This window comes from Passer montanus, unplaced genomic scaffold (genome assembly GCF_014805655.1).
Source record: "Passer montanus isolate IOZ18808 unplaced genomic scaffold, ASM1480565v1 scaffold27, whole genome shotgun sequence".
Taxonomy (NCBI): domain Eukaryota; kingdom Metazoa; phylum Chordata; class Aves; order Passeriformes; family Passeridae; genus Passer; species Passer montanus.
The window spans coordinates 9,830,562-9,851,360 of NW_024367372.1; the positions used below are offsets into that span (position 1 = coordinate 9,830,562).

Here is a 20,799-nt window from a genome sequence, read left to right on the forward strand (position 1 = left end):
TCATCTTCATTAAGCTTCTGGGAATAAGAAAAAATGGTGCAGAATACACCAGCTTCTTGACTGATGAAATAAGCTTCTTTTTCTCACCAATCAAACTGAATCAAAGCAAATCATAATCAGGGTGGGTTTTGCTGTCAGAAAGTCTGGATTATGTTCAGCTACTACTCCCAGCTGGTAACAATAACCGATAGTTACTGAGCACCCAGTTATATTTTATTTCTTTAACTTCTAAATTTACACAATGGGCTTACAATGGCCAATGCAAAGGATTTTTTTGTGGCATAATAGTCCACAAATGTCAGTTTATATCTATGTATACAGCATTCCTCATTAACAATAAAACATATTTTTCAAGTATGAATTTCTGCATGTAAGTTCTTTTCTTCAGTATGCAGTTACTCTGACTTCTAGTGTGCATCATCACAAGTGATACAACATACAACCATTTCCTCTTCTTTCTCTGCCACATTGTTCATTGAACAGAGTGATAAATATCCAACATTGCCATCAAAAATTGTCAGTGCAGTTTCTCTATAAGCAGAGCACTTGAAGGGGGAAATGATCCTCAACAGTGCATGCCATGATATGTGCCTTGGACTTTCTGGTCCTGTAGTTTAAATATTCTGACTGAGCCAAGAAAGGTTCTGAACTTGCCTCTTATCCTTCCATGGAAAGTAAATGTCAAAAGCAAAAGAACTATAAAGATTTTTCTCCCATCCTCTTGCTAACCCTGATGGTGATGGTTGATTGTCTGCAGAAGGAGAAACAGAATGCCCAGAAATGGGTCCTTTTAGAGTTCTGCATAAGATCCATGTAGCTTTATGACAGAGCAGCAATACCCAAAGATGAGGAAAATGCTTTGGTTGCCTTCAGCTAGCATGTTAAAAGAAAGGTATGCTCTCCTTCCATATAGGTAAAAGTGCTCGTTAGCTGATTAAGCAGGAATGACACTCAAATTATTGATGGAAAGAAGGTAGAAATGTGAAATGCCTCCTGTCATTTACAGCATGTGTAATCAGAAGAGTTTCAGTCTTTCTCCTTGTTGTGGTTTAAAGTTCTTCTCGGCACATAGGGAAGTTGACAAAGGTGAAGACATTGAACTCTATCATTATAGATAAACACAGGAAAATAGCATAAAGAAGCAACACGTAGATGCCTAACTTCCTGTCAAGTTTCCACTTATTTACATGGATTCCAAACACCTGCAAGCAAACAGAGTGTCAGTTAATAAAGTTCTGAAGGAGACTTTTGGAAACAATCATTATAAGCTAAAAATGAGAGTCTTTTGAATTAGAGGTCTTGCAGGAAGACAAAATATATTCTCCATATTTTATAGATCAGAAAGGCAACATACCTTGTTGACTCGGTTCTGAGTCTCAGCTGTCCTACGACTGTTTTACAAAATATTCAATGAACTAAACTAAATTAATGTCCCTCCCTCACGCGTTCTCCTGCAAATCCTTTATGTCCCAGTAGTACACCAGCACCAAATGCCCACTCTTTCAACAGCTTCAAAAGAGGTGCTCTACTTGCTTACTTGCTGAGCTCCAGAACTAAGGGGTTACAAGTTAGAGGTAGAAAAGCAACAAAATCCTCAAGAAGACATCTATTTTCCATGGTGTTCAGTGCCTCCAAATTGTTATTTATTTTGCTCAAAACTTTCCTCTGAGTTTGCTGTCAGAGGGTCTATGCAAATGAGGGTACTCAGCAGAATAAATGAGACTGTAACAGATGCCTCAAACTCAGGTGATCTGGCATCTGCTAAGAAAAGACTCTTTTCAGAATGTAATGCCTCTGCATAATCCTCCCATTTTTCCCCAATGTGCTGATTAACAATATGCATGCAGCAACACCAGATACAAACGTGTACAGAACACCGGTGCTGTTTCACAGGCACTGTGCAGTATGGCAGGCTGGGGATAAGAAATGAAAAGAACACGTTCTCACACCTTATAGATCAGATACACTAGAAGTTAGTAGCAGAGTGAACAGCCCTGGACATTCTGTCACTTAAGTCATGCACAGGTGATGTGAAGCTTTGTAAGGTTTAGTCATGCAACAGTGTGAAATCTCCAGTGGTGACCACTTCCTCTACAAAGCCTCCACAGGCAATCCGTGAAAGATGTTAGTATAAGTGGATATTTTTATACCTTTTTGATTCCTTATACCTGATTTGATTCTTCCTACAGAGCGTTCCCTGGGAGTCAAGCATGAACAGACCTTAAGTACCAGCAAAATTGACTTTTCAAACAGAATTATTGTTTCACCTTAAGAAGTCATGTGTTACAAGGGTGTCTTTTGCTGAGTCACATCTAGCATGTCTCTTCCAAGTCCTGAGGTTCACAGTCCTCACAGACTAGTCTTCACTAAGGGTTTAGGCTGCAGCATTTGATATTGGCCGGTTTTGGAAATCAGACACAAGGGCAGAGGTGATGAAGCACAACTGGTCTTGTCTCAGCTAGAGACAGGCCAAGGGTATGGACACAGGACCACAAAAGTACTATTGGATCCAAAAATTTCAACACTGCCACTGAAATCCATGGGACCTACACATATCCAGCACATCTTGCACCAAATGCCAGACTGCAGTCCTCACTGAGGACAGTGGTAGCTCTTCAACTCATGGTAGTGCTGGAAGAAATCAATGCTAAGTATTTCTATGTTATCCTTCTGTAACATGTAAATACCTAACAAGTATTTTCAAATTGAAATACTTGTAGATGCTCTAATACTTACCGTAAGTGCCACTGATCCTAGCAAAAGTGCAACTGAATAAACCAATCCTTTGCTGTTTATTCTTACCTGTGGAAATCAGAAAATACTTTTAAAATGCTGACCATATAACTGTGCTTTGGAGATCAAAAATCAATTTACTGATTTAAAGTCCACCTTCTGCTTTGAACAGTGCCTTACATATTTTAAACTATGTAAATCCGTAACAGATGTATCCTAATGAAGAACGGGAAGATTAAGGAATCAAACCGAATGTAAAGTAATCCCATCTCCATTAAAAAAAGAAGTGAGCATTTATAATGGATTTTATGTAAAAAATCCTCAGAAGAGAGAGATATGCTGTTATTTGCTCTTAGTTACAAAAATGCTGAGGTACATGGAGACAGGTTTACTGGAAGTTGCGTAGCAAGAAAATGATAGAGCCATGAATCACCCATGGCAATTATTTTCTGCTACACAGTGTACGTATACTCCAGTTGACAAACTGGAAATTAATTGCATCTTGTGGAAGAAGAATTGCTTTCTTAACTGGGTTCCTCAGCAAAGAAATAACACCTTATTTAGCAACTAATAACATGATTAACAGTTTGGTTTTACATTTATTCTATTTTATGCTTTCTTTTTAGGATTTCTAAAAAAATATAATAAAAGTGCAAATGAAAGATTTGCCAAGTATACATACAGTTGATCCATAATCGATCGCCATGGTCTGCAAACCCCATGGAACACCAAGGCCCACCAGAATGTCAAAGACATTGCTCCCTACTGTATTGGATACTGCCATGTCACCAAGGCCTGCAGAGGAGAAAAACCACAAAAACCAAGTCTTTGAAAATATCAAAGTACATGGCTATTACTCTGTGCTCCGGAGGAAGCTAAAGGGGAATGATCCACTTTGATCCAAGCCCCCTTGAACTGGTCAGAGTATCTGAGGTAGGGAGACTATGCACTTCAGTGGGGTTTAATCAGTAATAATTTCACTTCAAGAACAGTAAAATACTACAGGAAAGGAAAAGAAAGGTAAAGGGTGGTAAAATACCTAAGTATTATTCAAAATCTACTTCTAATGCTCACCACTGCCTGGCATCTTATTCTGCACCAATGTCAGTGGATACAAGGAAGGCAAAATTCTTTCTGTCCCTGCTAACTTCCCTTAGACCTGGCCTAAGTATTGAATCACTTCCACTAAGTGAATACTGGAAAGGAAGGAACTGAAAAGGAACTCCCCCATAAATGGGACATCTCCCAAATATAGTTTCAGAGTAAACAGAGTGGAGACAGACAGTACCATACCATAAATACATGATCTGTAAGGTAATGCTTTGGATCTAATGATGGTAGTGTCCATCTACACCTGTCTGCATTCGGTCAGTGAACAACTCCTTGAATTCAAGCAGTGCAAAGTCCCTGTACTGTCTTTAAGGGCATTGGGCCTCTTTTTGTCAATCTAGTGCTTATCTTAATTTTCAGAGTAAACAATCTTTGCAGTATTTTTACCTAGTACAACAGAAGAACTAATCTAAAGAAGCAGTCTGTTAATTTAAAAATGTAACATTTTCCTTGTTCTTGAAAAAAACTGTTCACTTAACTTAATACACATGCAAAATTAATTTAGGAGGAAGCTGGTTCCGTAATAATTCTGAAGACTTTGTTGTACTGTTTTTGTGAGAATATTCTGCATACAACAAATGCAACATGGAAAATTATTTACTTTAAATATATAACACTTTTCAAACAAGCAACATTTAACAGCTCTACTCCTATCTCAAATTACAAAGGTGGGGCTTTTGTGTACTTAATTTATCATTGAAAAGCCCTTGTTGTTTGCCCAATGATGTGTGCTGGAGATATCATTATCTGATAAAAAAAAAGGCTATGGGAATTGAAATACTGGAAAAAAATAAAATTAGGTCGTTTTCTTATTCTACTGCTGTGCAGAGGGTCACATTGTCAGCTCTAATGTTTTCCAACCACAGGAAGGGATGCTGCTACCAGCATTTTACAAATAAAAAATGGAAACATGACAAAACTTAAACAAAATTAAAAAATAAATGAGAAAGCCTTTGACAATTTCAAATGGACAGCTGAGGAAAATGTAGATGTCAGTAATCCAAAACTCTTTCCAGTGCAGCTATTCATATATTCCAATGGGAAAGAGGTCAGCATTTGGATGAGAACTCTGCCTGGAACAAGACTTCTGCCAGATCCTCTCAAAGCACTTCACTTCCTTGGATTTGAGAGGCCTTCTAGAAATCAGCACAAATTTTACATGGAGATGTGCTGGTCAGTGCGACTTCTTCAAAATAGTTTTTAATAGCTGATGTTCTAGTTTTGTCTATGATTTTTGTCTTTTTACCCTGATACGTACTATGCATGGGACATCTGAGGTTGAATTACCTTCTAGAATGCTAGAATGCCCCATCCTAATATGCAAAATATAATTTTTTGGTTCACGATAATTAGCAAACTGTTTTGGCTTTTAATGAGGTTCTCAAACAGTAAAAATTAAAATAAAATTATAAAATTGCATTGACAATTTGTGTGTATGGAGGAAACAATCTTACATCTATAAGATTGCAGTTATGCTTCAGCAGACACAGTACCTTGTCTTGCTACTATTAAGCTGGCCATGCAGTCTGGGACACTTGTTCCTGCAGCCAGGAAAGTAATGCCCATGATCACATCTGGTATCCCAAGGGTGTATCCAATCACAGTCACCTGAACAAGGAGGAAGGTAGATTAATTTATCACATTTGGAAAGTCTTCAATGAGGAGGGTATGCCAGTTGTGGCATACTCTTTAACTTTGATTTCTGGTGTGGACTCTAACAGGAATAGACTCAGAATACTTATCCATTTCTGCAAATTAAATACTTGAGGAATAACCAGCCTAAAACCAACCCTGTGAAAAGGAAAAGTACTTTGGGTCTTATTATTCAACATTCTATGAACAAACAAAATCTCCATTTCCTGTTGTACTAACATGACATACTGCAGTTTTAAGGAGATACAGTAAAATCTGTGGGTTTGGGGTTTTTTTGGTTTCCACAAATGGCAGCATTCTCACTGGTTCTATTCTCAAAAGGACTGCAACCAATATTATACTGTAATACAGTGGCAGAGATATAAAAACTTATTACAACCTAACAAATGAAGAAGGAACTAGTTTCTTGTGTGACTTCTCATATAATCCCGAAGTGAGCCCATCTGGTTATACTGTCCCCTGATATTCCAGATGCACCTTGAAAAGAGCTTAGGGAATCACTGAATATTGCAGCAGAGCTCTTAGAAAGGACAGGGAACTTATTTAGCTGGAACATCCAAAGAGGCCTGAAAAACCATCAAGAAAAACAGTTGAAAAGGAAAACAGGTTTGTGAGAGTGAGAAGACTGAACCAGGGAGAGACAGCCGTTTCCCTGCTGAGACTGCTAAGGATGGAATCTTCTAGGCTGAGTTGTTTTCTTGAAATAGTTTGCCAGTCTATCACATGAGGAAAAATGGACCCTACACTAAAGAAAAGATGTATTTTAGGAACTCAACTGACAAACCTTATCTTCAGGGGCAAGCAGAGGCCCAGGAATAGAAGTCAGCATGACTCTCTTGCTGAGACTGGTAACAAGGTACTATGGCCCAGCTGCCTCTTAAAGCAGTATGGGCTGCAGCCTTAACGAGCACCTCTCTCATTTGTGAAAGGAGTATCTATATATGGAACCAAGGTACAGAGTATGACCTTCCAAAGGACATATAATATGATACAAATGTGTGGCTTTGGCCTGCAAATGAATTTCTTAGACACAGTCTATGTTACAGGACTGTTTTACAATGCAAAAATTATGTAGAAAGTTGCAAAAAGTATACAGAAAACATGATCTTTCATGAGAGGAAACATAAAGTGGTTTTCAAATGCCTGACAGACATTTGAGGAAAGTAGAGATGTTCTCCACTATCTTCCTGTACTGTATTGTGCCCTATACAGTAAAGGCCCAATTATTTCAGCAGAATAAAAGACAGCAAAAAGCCAAAATTATAATAATCATTGTATAAGCTGAAGAGACTGCACTACAATCACATGGCTTTCTTTGACAAATGCACAGAAGATTTTTACATAGTCTGAGATGCACATTTCACTCAGTATGAAGTCCTGCTACATACACTTACCATCCACACCATGAAGTAGGAGAACAAGGCAATCCAGAGAGTGGACAAGATAAATGTCAGCATAAAGAACTTCTCCCAGCGTGGCTTGCTGCAGTTTGGAATTGTGGTAAACAGCACGAATATCAATGGCCATGTCAAAAGCCATTTAATTTTGTTCATTTTTCCCTCTGCAGGACAAAGGAAAGAAACAGTTGAGCTTTCCCATCACTATCCCAGGCTCAGTTACACCTCTTTGAGCGGAGCAGATGATCCCAGAAGGATGTTTACAATCGTGCATGTCAGCTCATTTTCCAGGGTACCTTTCAACTATACTTGGCCTTGTCCCTTTCAGCCAAGTTCTGCATGCTCATCCAGAATCTTCGTGTAAGTCTGCCAAGATCTATGAAAATCCATGGAAGAATTACAGTGATTTCAAACCACAGCTGACATTAAAAGCGAAATTAAGTCAAGTTTGTTGCTCTTTTAAATGTATTACTACTAAGCCAGAATTAAAAAACCCCAAAAACAAAACCAACCAACCAAAAAACCCCACCCTCTCACCTTAAGAGAAATATTGAAATCCAAGTGGTGAAAATGACTTGTACATTCTGTGCAGCAACAGAAAAAACAGAAGTACAAGACCCAACCTATGAACATGGCAATTTTTTTTTACATGCCTTATTTTTTGAACTTGGGCAGAAGTTTAAATAAACTGGTACTTGGAAGGTCTAGATTTGTTAAGTCTCTATCTGCATACAAAACCACCTTGAAATAGTAAAAGAAAACTTCTGGAAAAAGAAACAAGGGAGTGACATCCCTTGCACAGCTCTCCAAGATCAACTGGTGAGAAATACCCAAGAATTGTCATTGCTGAAGATCGGTACACACCTTGTCATTTGTTTAAAATTTACAGTATTGCAAATGTAATCTCAATACACAGAACTATTTTATAACTGGGCCATAAGTAAATGGGATACTATTCATACAGTTCATGAGACATCCTTCAAGCAGGATGACAAATTTTTCTATCAGACTAAGTGAGAGTATCACAACCAACATCATGGCCGTTTTGGCTTAGGCTTTCTTTACATTGCGTTTCCATCCAAGTAGGGGTTTCCATCATTAACTGTGCTTGAGATCTACTAAAATATGCTGTTTTGAATAAAATAATTGATCACATTGAAGGAAATCATCAGGTACACCTTCCAGCGAAGTTATTTAGCTACATTAAACAACAGTTACTAACCAGCTCCTACCAATTTCACCAGTAACTTTCTTTCAGCAAAGACTTCGGGATTTAAGATGTGTTTAACAGCAATTTCTGTTAGTGATTTTAATTGGATTGAACTCAGTCATCTTGACCAATGTGCACCAGGATGCAATGAAATTTAATATTCAACATTTAAAAATTAATAATACTTCTATCATTTATGAGGCTACTTACTTACTAGTCTAATTTAACTTGTTGTGTCCAAACGTCTTTAATAATTTACTTTTGTATATATTCTAGACCTATATTTTCTTGCTTAAGTTATGAAACAGCTTTCTAACTTCAGATTTCCTTGTAAATTTTGAGATGTCATCAACTCACCAGGAAATCTTAGTCTAAGCTTTGCATTTACTCCCATTTATAGCTTGTGGCTATGGAATTTCTAATGCATAAAGCTACTGAAGTGTCCCAGGGTTATTTCTAATTCTAGACTTTTACATGTCACTGAGGATCTATTACAGATTTTACAGGAAAGACCTTTTTCTCTCTGCTTACGTATACTTCTGCACAGATGTTTTTTAAAACAGTTATCTTTTACCTGTTCTGTCCAGGAAATAACACTTCTTGGCTCACGTCTCTCTTTAATTGTTAACAAGGCTGTAAATATTCTACGAAATACCCTATGGTAGTTTATACCTCCTCCTGCTTAATTTGTTACAGTTTGGATTACTTAAAGATTCCAAGATAGTTAATTTTTACTCTGTGTTCTAAAGTTGCTAAGCTTGGTTCATAGTCCAACAAGTCAGCATGGCCTTGGCCAGTAATATCCTCAGCACATAATTCCAAATGCAGGGTCAGTGGATGACTGATTGAAAGAAACTGTGGATCCAATTCTGATCTGTGTGGGTGTAATCTGACTGACTTTGGTGCTGCTACACATAGGCAGTGCCATTTCTCTTCTCAGTAGCATAAGTAAAGGAAACAGAATTGCCTAAAGAACAAATAGAGCCTCTGCTGGGGAATACATCTTCTCTGGGATCCTGTTTAGTATGCTGACTTACTGAAACAAATGCTTAACTGAGAATGCATAGTGCCTTACCACTGGCACAGCTATGTTTGCTCACTTCCAAGAAAACCTAATTACTAGTGGAGGAGGGCTTGCCTTTCCATTATCTTTGCTGAGTTTGAATGGATGTGTGTCAGATTAAAATTCCTGGCTCTATTAGTGGTGATGTTTTCCCCACACAACGTCTTGAGTTGAAACTGCTTAGCTAGATGGTTTGTGGGAGTTACATTTGCATTCATTACATGGCAGCTAGGCTTGAGACTTTGGGGAAGAGCAGTCTGCAGTTCTGGGGTTTGCTGGGTTAACAAGAGAAGCTGAGTGGCCATTTGCAGTTAGCCTGGAATACTTTGGAACCACCATGGCCAAAGCAGCTTACTTGATACATTCTACATTGGCTTCTCTTTTGTGTTTTGGTTTTTTAGCTTTTATAAACTTTTATATAAAGCCTTAAGTATATCTGGCCTTGGTTTTACCTCAGGCCTTTTCATTCAGCTCCTATTCTTCTGGGTCATGGAGCTTGTGTAGCACATAGGGCTAAAAAAGTCTACTCTTATGCTGTAACTTGGAAGTTTTTTAAGACTTTCAAGTACATTTAGCAGCAACCTCAATGAAGTGAGACTTTATTTTCTCAAGAAACTGATGACTTTATTCATTTCACCTGGCTTAGACAAATGCACAAACAATACACAGCTAGAAGATGCAAAGTTTTGGGGTTTTTTAAAGTTCTTTTGAAAGTACTTTTGCTGTTCTGTTTTGGTTTTGACCACCCACTCCAAAATAATAATTAAAAAGATTTAATGATAAAGATGTTACAGTGAAGTACGCTTACAGCTCATGACAAATTGTTTTACAACTGTTGAGTAGCTCCCTAGTACATGTGCAAGGAAGAAAATTATCATTCCCATTTAGGCCATTAATCAATATGCAGCTGTTCTGTCCCATTACAAGACCCCAGCACAGTTGTTTTAACAGTGGTACCACCGAATCCTTTGAGCCCTGGGTTTAAAAGCTCCTGCAGCAACCCACAAAACCAAGGAAAGGTGTATTTTGCACTCCCCAGTAATGAAAGAATATTACAGAATATTATTACAGAAAGCAACACTGGTCTACACTCTGTTCACAACACACTACCGTAAAACAAGAAGATTAGGGGTTTTTTGCAAGGAGTTGTTTTCACTACTTCATACATCCATTTTTTTTCTGTTTCCGCAGACATTTGGAAGCCAAGCATGCCAAATAGCTCAGAGAGGTATCATTACAAAAGAGCTTGATTACAATGTTTCTGAAAATGAAGTGGCAGCCCTAAAACAAAGAGCTCTGCTCATTTTCAACACTTTCCTAGGCTAGTCATCTTTCCAGATGTTATGCTCACAATAATTACTTTCACATACAGATAGTGTGTCCTGGTGAACAAAGTCAGCAACACATATCAGAGCACTGAGAAGAAACAACTACTTCCTTAAGGAGCTAGAGAAAGCACTTCTTACAGAAAAAATAGAGTTCTATTTGTAACATTCTCAGACAGCTGAGAGGAGCTCAGTATAAAAGTGTGAAGTGGCATTTGTGTTTACCTTTAGATCAGAAGTGTACTCTTGCAGTAAATGCACTGACTGACCCCACTTAGTGTTTTCTGGTTTGCAATTTCAGTCTGCAACATGGAGCAGCCTTGAATCACACCAGTAACATTCCATTCACTTGGTATAAAGTGGAACCAGAGGCACAAAATTAAAAGTGCTCCAAGTAATAATAGGCATTTTATCCACAGGACCAAGCTAGAGCCAGTCTGAAACAGACCTTCCAAAGGCACATAGTGCACACAGCCCACATGTCCTAGTACATAAGCTGCAGAGAAAACACTTTTTCAAGTTCAAACAGAGTGGAGTCTGTAGCTACACCATCAGGAATCACATCTAAGTTACTGTAGTTAGTTAAATTTGATCACTTTTCCACTTAGTTTTCCTCTTTAAAAGTGTGTCAGCCAAGCACAGATCTGAGCTCCACACATTAGTTACCTTCAGAACCTAAACCTTCCCAAGTGAAAGAAGCAGGTCCTTACACAAAGCAATGACCAGCTGGCTGATCTAAAAAAAACTGTAACATCCCTCAAAGTCATGAATCTAATAGGAACACGGGACCCTCATAACTGTATGCTTGTGAATTCATATACATCTCCTAAGGTAACTTGAAAACTGGGAAGGGTGTTCTCTAATTAAAATGACAAAGGCGTCCTGAAGTTTCCTATTGATTGCTGTTTTTCCAGGGAATTTTTATTGATGGTAAATTTAGAGTAAAAATGAGGCACATCCAGGCTTGCCTAAAAAGATTATTAATGCAAACTTTTTTCATGCTTCACTTAATAATTGTCAAGTTTTTTAATTCCTTTTTTATCTTTTTAAATCTATCATTTTTCATTTGGAAAGGACAAAACTCAACCAACCAACCAAAAAACCCCAACTCGTTTTGTCTACAATTAAATTTTATTTTCCAAACACCTGTGCCCTTGGTTCTAATTAAGCTTTGTATTTACAAAGATGAATTTACACCCACATACTATTATCAATAGCAAGTCAATTCTCAACCCAAAAATCTGTAAAAGTAACACATATGCCTCTACACTAGGAACTTTGTAATAACCCATACAACAAGTAAATTTCTGTTAGAAAATGTTGTTCATCAGAGATCAGACTGATTGGAAAACTTCAGTATAAGTAAATTAGACAATCAGAAAATTTAATTAATTTCAAGTCATGTGCAGTATCCTAAACACAACAGAGAAAACCAAATTTTTCTCCCAAATATGGTACTCAATATAGAAAAAAATGAAACAGATACAACAAACTAGATCTACTGTGAATTTTCCATCAGAATTATTTTCAGCTGAAAAATTTCTGTTGCAAAATAAAATAAAAAAACTGTTAGAAAATGGCTTTCAATTTTGTATTATGAAAATTAACACAGCAGCTGACTCTCCACTTTCTTGGAAAATTCTTATTGATTTCAGCTCTGCAAATTAGCCTATAATTATTAGCCTTGTGGAAGCAAGAAATTCTCTGTATGAGCACACTAGAAAAAGGCTATGTAGTGTGTAAAACAGTATCCAAAGAGGCTTAGTCTTTATCATCCTTCCAAGTGGGCAGCAGACATAATAAAATATTTTTATTGCAGTTCTCCTGCAACGGCCCTTTGGAAACATTTTTCCCTTTTGGAAAATACCAAGGTTTTACTTCTCATCCTCATCCAAAACAGACTATTTTTCAACCTACTGATACTCTTCTCGGAAGTTTCCTTTTCCAGAATACAAGTTCCAAATTCCAGACCGTGAAATCTGTCCAAAACAACTCAGATTTCTATTTTTAGCGTGTGCCTTTACCACACTTTGAATATTTGGATTTATGCCAAAAATCTCTTAAATACACATTTTTGGTACAGAGAAAACTGGTCTACAAAAAAGAAGTTGATCCAGTACACAGAAACGAGCTTTACTTTCAAGAGTTACCACAGGTTTATACAAGACAACATTCAACAAAAGTAAGATGTAACTGAACAGAGGTACCCCCCATATTTTGTTAGACTTGGCTGGATTGTGGCCTGGTTTATTCTGTATGTTTTAAACTTGCTGTCTAACAAATATCTACAGCCTCCTGAGTGTTCAAGTGAGGTGCACTGGGTTTGCCCTGTCCACTGTGTTTCCAATGAAGGAAGACATCAAGAGAATTGAGTACGAGCCAGGTTCAAAGTAAGTAAAAGGTTCTTCACAAAATCATGAAGCTCTTTCCCAAATGATGTTGTGGGTGTTAAATGTTTGCAAAGATTCAATGACAATTAGACATTAACATTAGGTTAATGAAGAAGAAACACACTAAGGAATTTTAGATCAAAATTTTACATCCAGACCACGAAGTTCTTTGAGGTGAAAACAGCTGAGAAACAACTTGTCCTGTCTCACTCTTCCCCAGGCTTCTTCATAAAATCATGTCTGAAGGCAGAATATTAAGATAAACATTTGTTTTGACCAAGTACAAACATTTTACACACTTTTAGTAGATACTGTTAATTTTTTTTGCTTCCATCCCACACGTTATCTTTGTATTTTGGATCCAAACAAAAATGGATAGGATTGCTAATCTCCTTTATTGCCATCTCACTTTAGCTCAAGGAATTATTATTCCTGTTTTAGCTAACACCATCATGACTTATATAAGGCATCCATGCTCCAGTTCTGTAAGTGAAGTAGTTCTTCATTCCTGTGAAATGATCAGAAGCTGAGATCACAGAGTATTTTAAAGGGTGCTGAACATGTGACAATGGAAGGGATTTAAGCATCCATTAAGACCTGCACAGAAGTGCTTTTCTGAGTCTGGGCTCTAAAAGACCACTAGGCTATGCAAGGGCTTTAACACAGCATTTTGCTGTCAACATATGCCTGCCCAGTTTTGTCCTATTTTATTCAGATCTGTGGGGTGTGTTTTTAAAGTTTAAGACCTGTTTTCAAACAACTGTAATCAAATTGTAAAGCTTCAAACGAGCCTTTCTCATGGGAGATAATCATCAAAGTCTAATGGTTAGGTCAAGAAAGAAATTCCTCTTCTAAAGAGAATGTGTTTTTGCCACACAGAAACCAAAGGCAAAGACTGTTTGGATATCATATGCAGTTTCCATAAAAACTGTATGTTGTCTCCTTTTTCAGGATGGGCCTGAACCACACCCACACTCGGGAGTGAATCTCTATGGATGTTTGACAAAGGGGATATATGCTGAAACAGTGTGAGGCTGTTTTCATGTAACAACAATATTCTCTATTTCTGCTTGCTAAAGCCCTACACTTATTGCTGAGCACTCCTGTTGACAGAGGATAAAAGAAGAACAAAATGCAAAAGATGTGTTTTGAGATGACAAATAATAATTTATCACCAGATGAAACTAATTCAGAGATGAAAATTTATACTTCACTTACTTCTGTTTCAGAAAAAAACCCAAACTTGTTCTTGCAAAAGTATCTAGAATATGCAATTTGAAGAAAGAAAGTAAAATCCCAAATTAGGCTAAAGAACGCTACTACAAAACAGCAGAAGAAAAGGGGTTGGGCCAACTCACAGCCACTGCAGTTGCAGCTCCTAAAATACAAGAGTGGATTTTTTACCTAGGACACCACAACCAATTGAACTGAAAAGTCATATTGAAAACTGAAAGACTATTCTTCAGAGAACAGTTTCCAGTACTGAAAAAATACATGAACTTCTGATCTTTAGAAAATGTATGTGCCTTATTCCCAGACTGAAAATACATCAAAGAAGACCTGAGGGGATTCTTGGAAATTCTCTGCAAACTGCCTTTTCCCTGAAGCCAGTTTTAAATGTCCAGATTTTTTTAGGCTACTGATTGTTCCACAGTACTTAAACAACAACAAAGCATAATGCTGGATCCTCACATTTTCACCAAACTTATTAAAGTGGTGCTTTGGAAAGCATAAAGAAAGAATTCTCAGCCAGAATATATGAGTTGAGCAAAGAGAATACAACCAATGGCTAATCAACTCCAGACAACAGGAGTGACTACACCTGAAGGTAATGATGAGGATTTTATACAACAACTTATTCACTTTTATGCAACTCTCTTGAGCTGATGTTGAACTTTTGCTCCATTAAGTATGAATCAAATCACCAGTGGCTCCACTCTGGCCCGTTAAACCTCACTTTTATCTTTAAAGACTTTCTCAAAAATGCAGAAAAAATGCATTTAAAGACCAGTGACATAACTAGTAACTCCCTCTTTAGTTCAAAGCAGTTTGTCTATTGTGAATGTCACATACTTAGGAAGCCCTAATCTGAAATTTACCCATGTTTTATTCATAAAAAAGCTGCCTGGAAAGTAAGAAGAAACACATGACTGCACTACCCTAATCAAAACTTGTATCCAAAAACTTGATAAAAACCATCTCACTTCAAAAGTCTTCTTTGCCAACACATGCAAGGGTGGTCAAGGTTTGGAACAGTGCTCATGGAAGCAGTGCAGTCACTGTCAATGGCAACACAGAGGTGGTGCTCAGTAACTTGGGTTGGTGGCGGACATGGCAGCACTGGGTTAATGCCAGCACTCAATAATCTCAGAGGGTTTTCCTAACCTTAATGATTCCAGGACTCAGCAATGTTTAGATTGTTTGGGGAGACATTTTGCCTTTTTGAAGTTGTTTATTAGTTTCTGTTGTTATTACTACTATTATTACTACTGCTCTTATCATTAACGTGCTCATGTGCACAAGCATATTGCTGACCTGCATCCTCGTTAGCTCACCACACAATAAAAATATTTTTTCACTATCTCATGAATGAACAGAAGCTCATCTAATGGGCCTATCTTCAGTGAATTTGTTTGCTTCCATTCTTCCCTCCAATCCATACCTGCTGACTGCAAGAAGGTCCTGTGGGAGCACAGTAACATAGGAAACTATACAGTATCATCTAGTCTTCACACAGTATGCTCAACGTTTGTTCAATCACAAACATCTCTTCTACAATGACAGCAACTGAAGAAATGGGGTCGCTAAGAAATTAGATATAACACGGAAAATCCTTCTTTTTCACTGAATGTGGTGTTTATCCATGCCAAGCAATACTTATGTTAAACAGTAATTATGTGACAGACTACATGTCTGTGAGGGCTGATCTAATCTCTGCTGTCTAATGTCCAAAGCATTTGGACAGGAGTCAACCTGCAATGTGCCAAGGCCACCAGCACAAGAGGTTGGTTATACATAGCTCTTTACACCAAAGAATTTTCAAAAAATTTCAAAACGTTAATACTATTGCATACAGCTATACTAACAATTTTAAACACTCTTTCTCTCCCTAAATATTTTTTAGTTTTCATCCAAGAAGCCTCCCCCACTACAGTCACTAAACCAATTTATTATATATTTATACACCAAGGTGCCTCTGGCTTAGCAATTTCCAGCAAGTCATTATTAACTGCTGACTTCAAAATTACTTGTAGACCAGTGCTCATCAGGTCGTTCTGACATGTTTCAATATAAACTTCCCTTTCCTGTTTTCCCTTCACCTCTGGCAAATCAGCACTTCTAACATGGCTGTCCATGATTGACTGGAAAACACTTTCCAAAATCTGCTTTTAGTCACCCAGCCTCCAGCCCAGTTTTACTGTCAGAAAATCCATCCTTCAGACAGTCAAACCAATTCCTTTCCTCCTCTCTCCCTACATATGTTGTCTTTCTTACAACCCAGACTTTGGCATTTGAATTATCTTGTTTTTCAGTACTATAAACATCTAGAAAGTAAGCCTTACCTGGCACTGAAAATGGAGTTAGACTGTCCTGTTCATTTTCCTCCTCTTGGTTGCCCACAGGGATGTTTCCATTTTCAATATTCTCTTGTCTCCTGTTCTGAAGTGCTTTGCTTGAGCCATTGGCAGACTGGATTAACCGCTGGCGCTGCAGTGTCAAAACACAAAACTGCCATAGTTCAGAAAGTATTTACTTTGTGAGTTTTGCTCTTTGTCCAGCCCCAGTCACATGAGCCATGAAGTTTCTCCTCAAAGCTTTCCTTTCAATCAACAACAAACCTGCCAGTGGCCTACCTGTCTTCAGCAGGCTTCACCAGGTCAACCATCCACTTCAAAATTACTGGCAGGAGTCTTTCAGGGCATGATGGAGAATGTTCTAACATTTGTTGTTCCACCCATGTTGGAACCAATGTGGTATTCTAAAGCACTTCTCATGCAATAGTTCCCCCTCATACCAGCAATAGCACCATAATCAAAAGGTAACACTCAAGACACCTCTGCACAATTAAAGTTGGCTTATGAATGACTCATTATCCAGGATCTTTCTTTTCAGATCCAACTCTTCTCCCTCCTTCTCAACTCCATTCACTGAGGTAAATCTGAACTTCCCATTTTTAATTTCAAAAACAAGAATAATCCTTATTGCTCGTCTGAGTACATGAAGCTCATAATTGGCCCTGCAGAAATGTATAAGAACTCCTGCAGTTCCAACACACAGTAAAACAATTACAAGGATAGGTTTTAAACATCAGCATATATACCCACTCATGCACTGGAGAATGTTAGATGCAACAGCAAAGTTCTTACTTTTATAAAAAAAAATTATTTTTAGTTCATTAGATGAGGTAATGCAGGGTTGAAAAGTGTTCTCTTCCTGACAAACTAGCAAATTCCTAAGAAGTGCTCTGAAATGCCTTGAAAAATAAAGTAACTGCACAACATGCAAAAAAAATTCTGAAAGCAATATCAACATACTCTAGTGAAAAAGAGAGAAAAATCCTATCTGAATACTTTGCAAAACTTGTGAATATGTAAGTAAGAATACATAAGACCATACATTCAAAATGCTCAAGTTTAGACAACATTTTCTGCAGATGTTTAAAGTGCCAAGTATCAGCTTTCTACCCACACACCCATTAAGAATTTTTCTCTGATCAATGAATTGACTTCAAGGATTACAGAGTCCACTGTCGCCATGTGTGCTGTCTGATCTTCTACTCCTGACCATAACATCTTTCACTATTTCACTGTCAAACTGGATGTTTCTTAAAAAATACATTAATGGTGTTTTCTTTTATTGTGGAATTCATAAGGCTGGCTAAACACATGAACTGTATTATGATGTTGAAATTTATTTACTTGCCAGAGTAAATACCTCTCATATTTGATATTGTGGGAGCAAACTCCTGCCTTCATTCATAAAAAGGTAGGTAGGCCAAACCTTTCACCCCTAGTGCTTCAGCAAGTTCAGAACAGCCACATTTGCCAAGTCCTGCCACTAGCTGCAGGGTATGGAACAAGAAATATATGCAATGTATCAAGTAAGAGAGAACTGAAACTGTCCAGGGCAAATTCCCCTCATGAAAATATTTCCATCCATTTTTATTTTGAAAAATTTATTTTGAGGACTACAGTGAATACTAAAGAGGAAGGCAAATCTGTGAAGGGATCCTGAAGTGTTAATAATACAAGAGCAGTTTTTATAATTTTTGGCTGCTTTGTCCATTATCCTTTTTTAACCTAACCACTTTTGTAATAATCAAAACCAATTCTTCTGCTATAAATAAAATCTAAATGTGCACATATGAACACACACACAGTGAAGTAAACATTTTCTGTCAGGGAGATAAGGCAGTCCCTCCTTTTTGACTGCCCTCCCATTAAAACAGACATCATCACCAGCTGCGAATCAATCTTCAAATCTGCTCTCATATAGCTGCTTGAGAAAGACATAGTTCTCTCCCAACCGTGGGAACATGGGAGAATCGGAATTCCAGGGTCACTACGAGCACAGCTCTTTGGTAACCCTCTGCCTCATGGTCATTTTCTGTTTTCCAAATGAACGTACCTCATTAATGATGAGTCGGCTTGCCATCCGCATTCTGGTGCGTGGTCCAAACTTATTTGTGATCATAATCCGTAATCCAGCTTCAGGGAACCGGTACTTGGGAGGGCTGGAGCAGATGATCTCATCCACCATCACAACACTGTTTTTGCCATACTGCTGTATCCCCTTCACTAATGATCACAATGGACAGAGTTAGCAGTGGAATTGACCTTACCATGCATCCCCCATCCAGAGTCGGGTCTTTACAGGCTCAGGTGGCAGAAACATTTATCTGAAGGCCAGAATTTATGAGTGACTTTTCTTTAATATTTCTGGTGAAACTCCTCATCAGTTGTGCGCTTTCTTTATGCTGGAAAGGGATTTCACTCTACTAAGGCAGCCACCAAGCCACTGTCAGATTAGTGGGAGCAGTTTTTCCCCAGCTGTTCATGCTGTAGCACCAGTTTTCTTTGCTTATGTCCCACTAGAGTTTTGTACCCTTTCTCTAGAAGTGTTTGCACTGTGGCCGTGTAGACAGCACTTCTGAAACCTCTAAAGCTATTCCATTGGATCAAGGTGCTGCACATGCAGGAGGCCCTAATGTTGTGCTCACTCCCTCTGGAAATCTTCACTTTACCTTCACAGAATATTACCAGTATCTCTCACATGAATAATTTCAAATGATGACAAGAATTGTCAAGAACAAATCTATGGTTCTGACTAACTAGCAAAGTAAGCTTTTGTTAATATAAAGGAACCCATACCAAGATTACAAAGTTAACGAAACTCTACCATGTTAAGAACACATAGAAACAAAATTTTATTGGGAATCAACACAAGTACAGGCAAGGACTTTAGGAGCTCACCAACAAACCAATATTCTCACAAATGCTACAGACTAGACACAGCAAGCAGAGCAAGGCTCAGCAGACAGGAGACATACCCATGTGGTGTTAGAAAGCAGGGCAGGAAATACATACATTACTATAATAAATATTAATTATTACATAGAATAATATTTACAGAAAAAAAAATAATCTTTGCTGCTTGTTTTCTGCTTTGCTTAGTTGGCCTCCCCCTCTCCCTCCCATTTTGTATTGTTACTTACATTAGGAAGAGGAGGAGAATTTAGGAGGTAGAAGTGAAAGATAATTAGTGCATGGTCCCAGCCAGGAAGCAAAGGAAATCTAAGAAAAGATTCAACTCAAACAATGGAATTAAAATGGACCTGTTCTAAGCACACAGATGCTTATATTGCTACTCTTTTGCTTTGTTACAGTGTTGAATATTTTTGTTTTTTCAGGAAGGCTGCATCAGGAAGGCATCTAAGTCACATCATGCAATAAAGGCTTTGCTGTCTCAAGCATCTTCTAGCATATCTGCAGTTGAAGAAATACATTCTCCATAATGATTCAACAAGAAAAAACAGCAAGCCTGTAAATCACCAATAAACATCCGCAACTTCCACCCTTCCAAGCATCTGAGTGTCTTGCCTTGTTTCACTAAAATGGGTTCAGTGAGTACACTGGAGTCACCTGAAGTGTCATAAATGTAAGATCTCTGGTTTCACAAAGAAATGTGCCCTACTCAAAGAATCCACTCTGGAGTCTTGCTTGCAGCTTAACATCTCTCATACAGAATAGAACTAGTAGTAATTTTACATTTGGCAAATGTAAAGGAGCAATTATCCTCCTCCATCCCAACATGTAAACCAAATTAACCTTGCTGAGTACTGTGGCTGATGATGCAAATACTGAGCACATCCACTCCAGTGACTCTTGGAGTGTGGAAGCTTTTATGTGAAGGAATATATAGCCAGACAGATTTCCTAGGAATCAGTCCTCACAGAATAGGACTCAACCACATAAACTTAACATTTGTTTTAGCTAAAGAAAAATAAATGTTTGACAGCAATGCTGGTAAGGACAAAAAGGCCTGATATTAACAGTCTCATCAGATTAACTGCTCCTAAGTGAGTTCCTCCAGAGAATTCACCAAAATGCTTCATCTTACAGTGACATGAAAAACATGGGAGCACTGAAGTTACTCTGAAACTGTTACTTAGAGCCCTATGACGACAGAGAGCACTCAGCTTTGATAAAATGTCATAATTAAAAACTCAGCAATGACGTAGAATATCTCATAGTATATATATGTTTAAGTACTACAGCTATTCTGACTTGCTGTGGCCCATTGCTCTTATTATATTCATTATTTTCAGTATGACTCCCTATGCCTGTAAAAAACAATATACCTTAGCCCCATATGGTATGGACTCCACCTGAAAGTTGTTTTAAGAAATGTGAAAAGG

General features: G+C 37.9%; 1 protein-coding gene across 1 annotated transcript in view; it reads right to left on the reverse strand.

Moving 5' to 3' along the window:
• The window catches only part of LOC120503881 (ras and Rab interactor 3-like), a 156,106-nt gene that overhangs the window by 72,593 nt on the left and 62,714 nt on the right, over positions 1-20,799 (reverse strand). The window contains exons 11-17 of the mRNA XM_039712916.1: positions 18,510-18,679; positions 16,445-16,589; positions 6,891-7,057; positions 5,337-5,451; positions 3,416-3,528; positions 2,737-2,802; positions 1,053-1,202 (exon numbers count right to left, since the gene is read on the reverse strand). Coding sequence (XP_039568850.1) covers positions 1,053-1,202; positions 2,737-2,802; positions 3,416-3,528; positions 5,337-5,451; positions 6,891-7,057; positions 16,445-16,589; positions 18,510-18,679 — 926 coding nt within the window. The remainder of the gene's footprint in view (positions 1-1,052; positions 1,203-2,736; positions 2,803-3,415; positions 3,529-5,336; positions 5,452-6,890; positions 7,058-16,444; positions 16,590-18,509; positions 18,680-20,799) is intronic.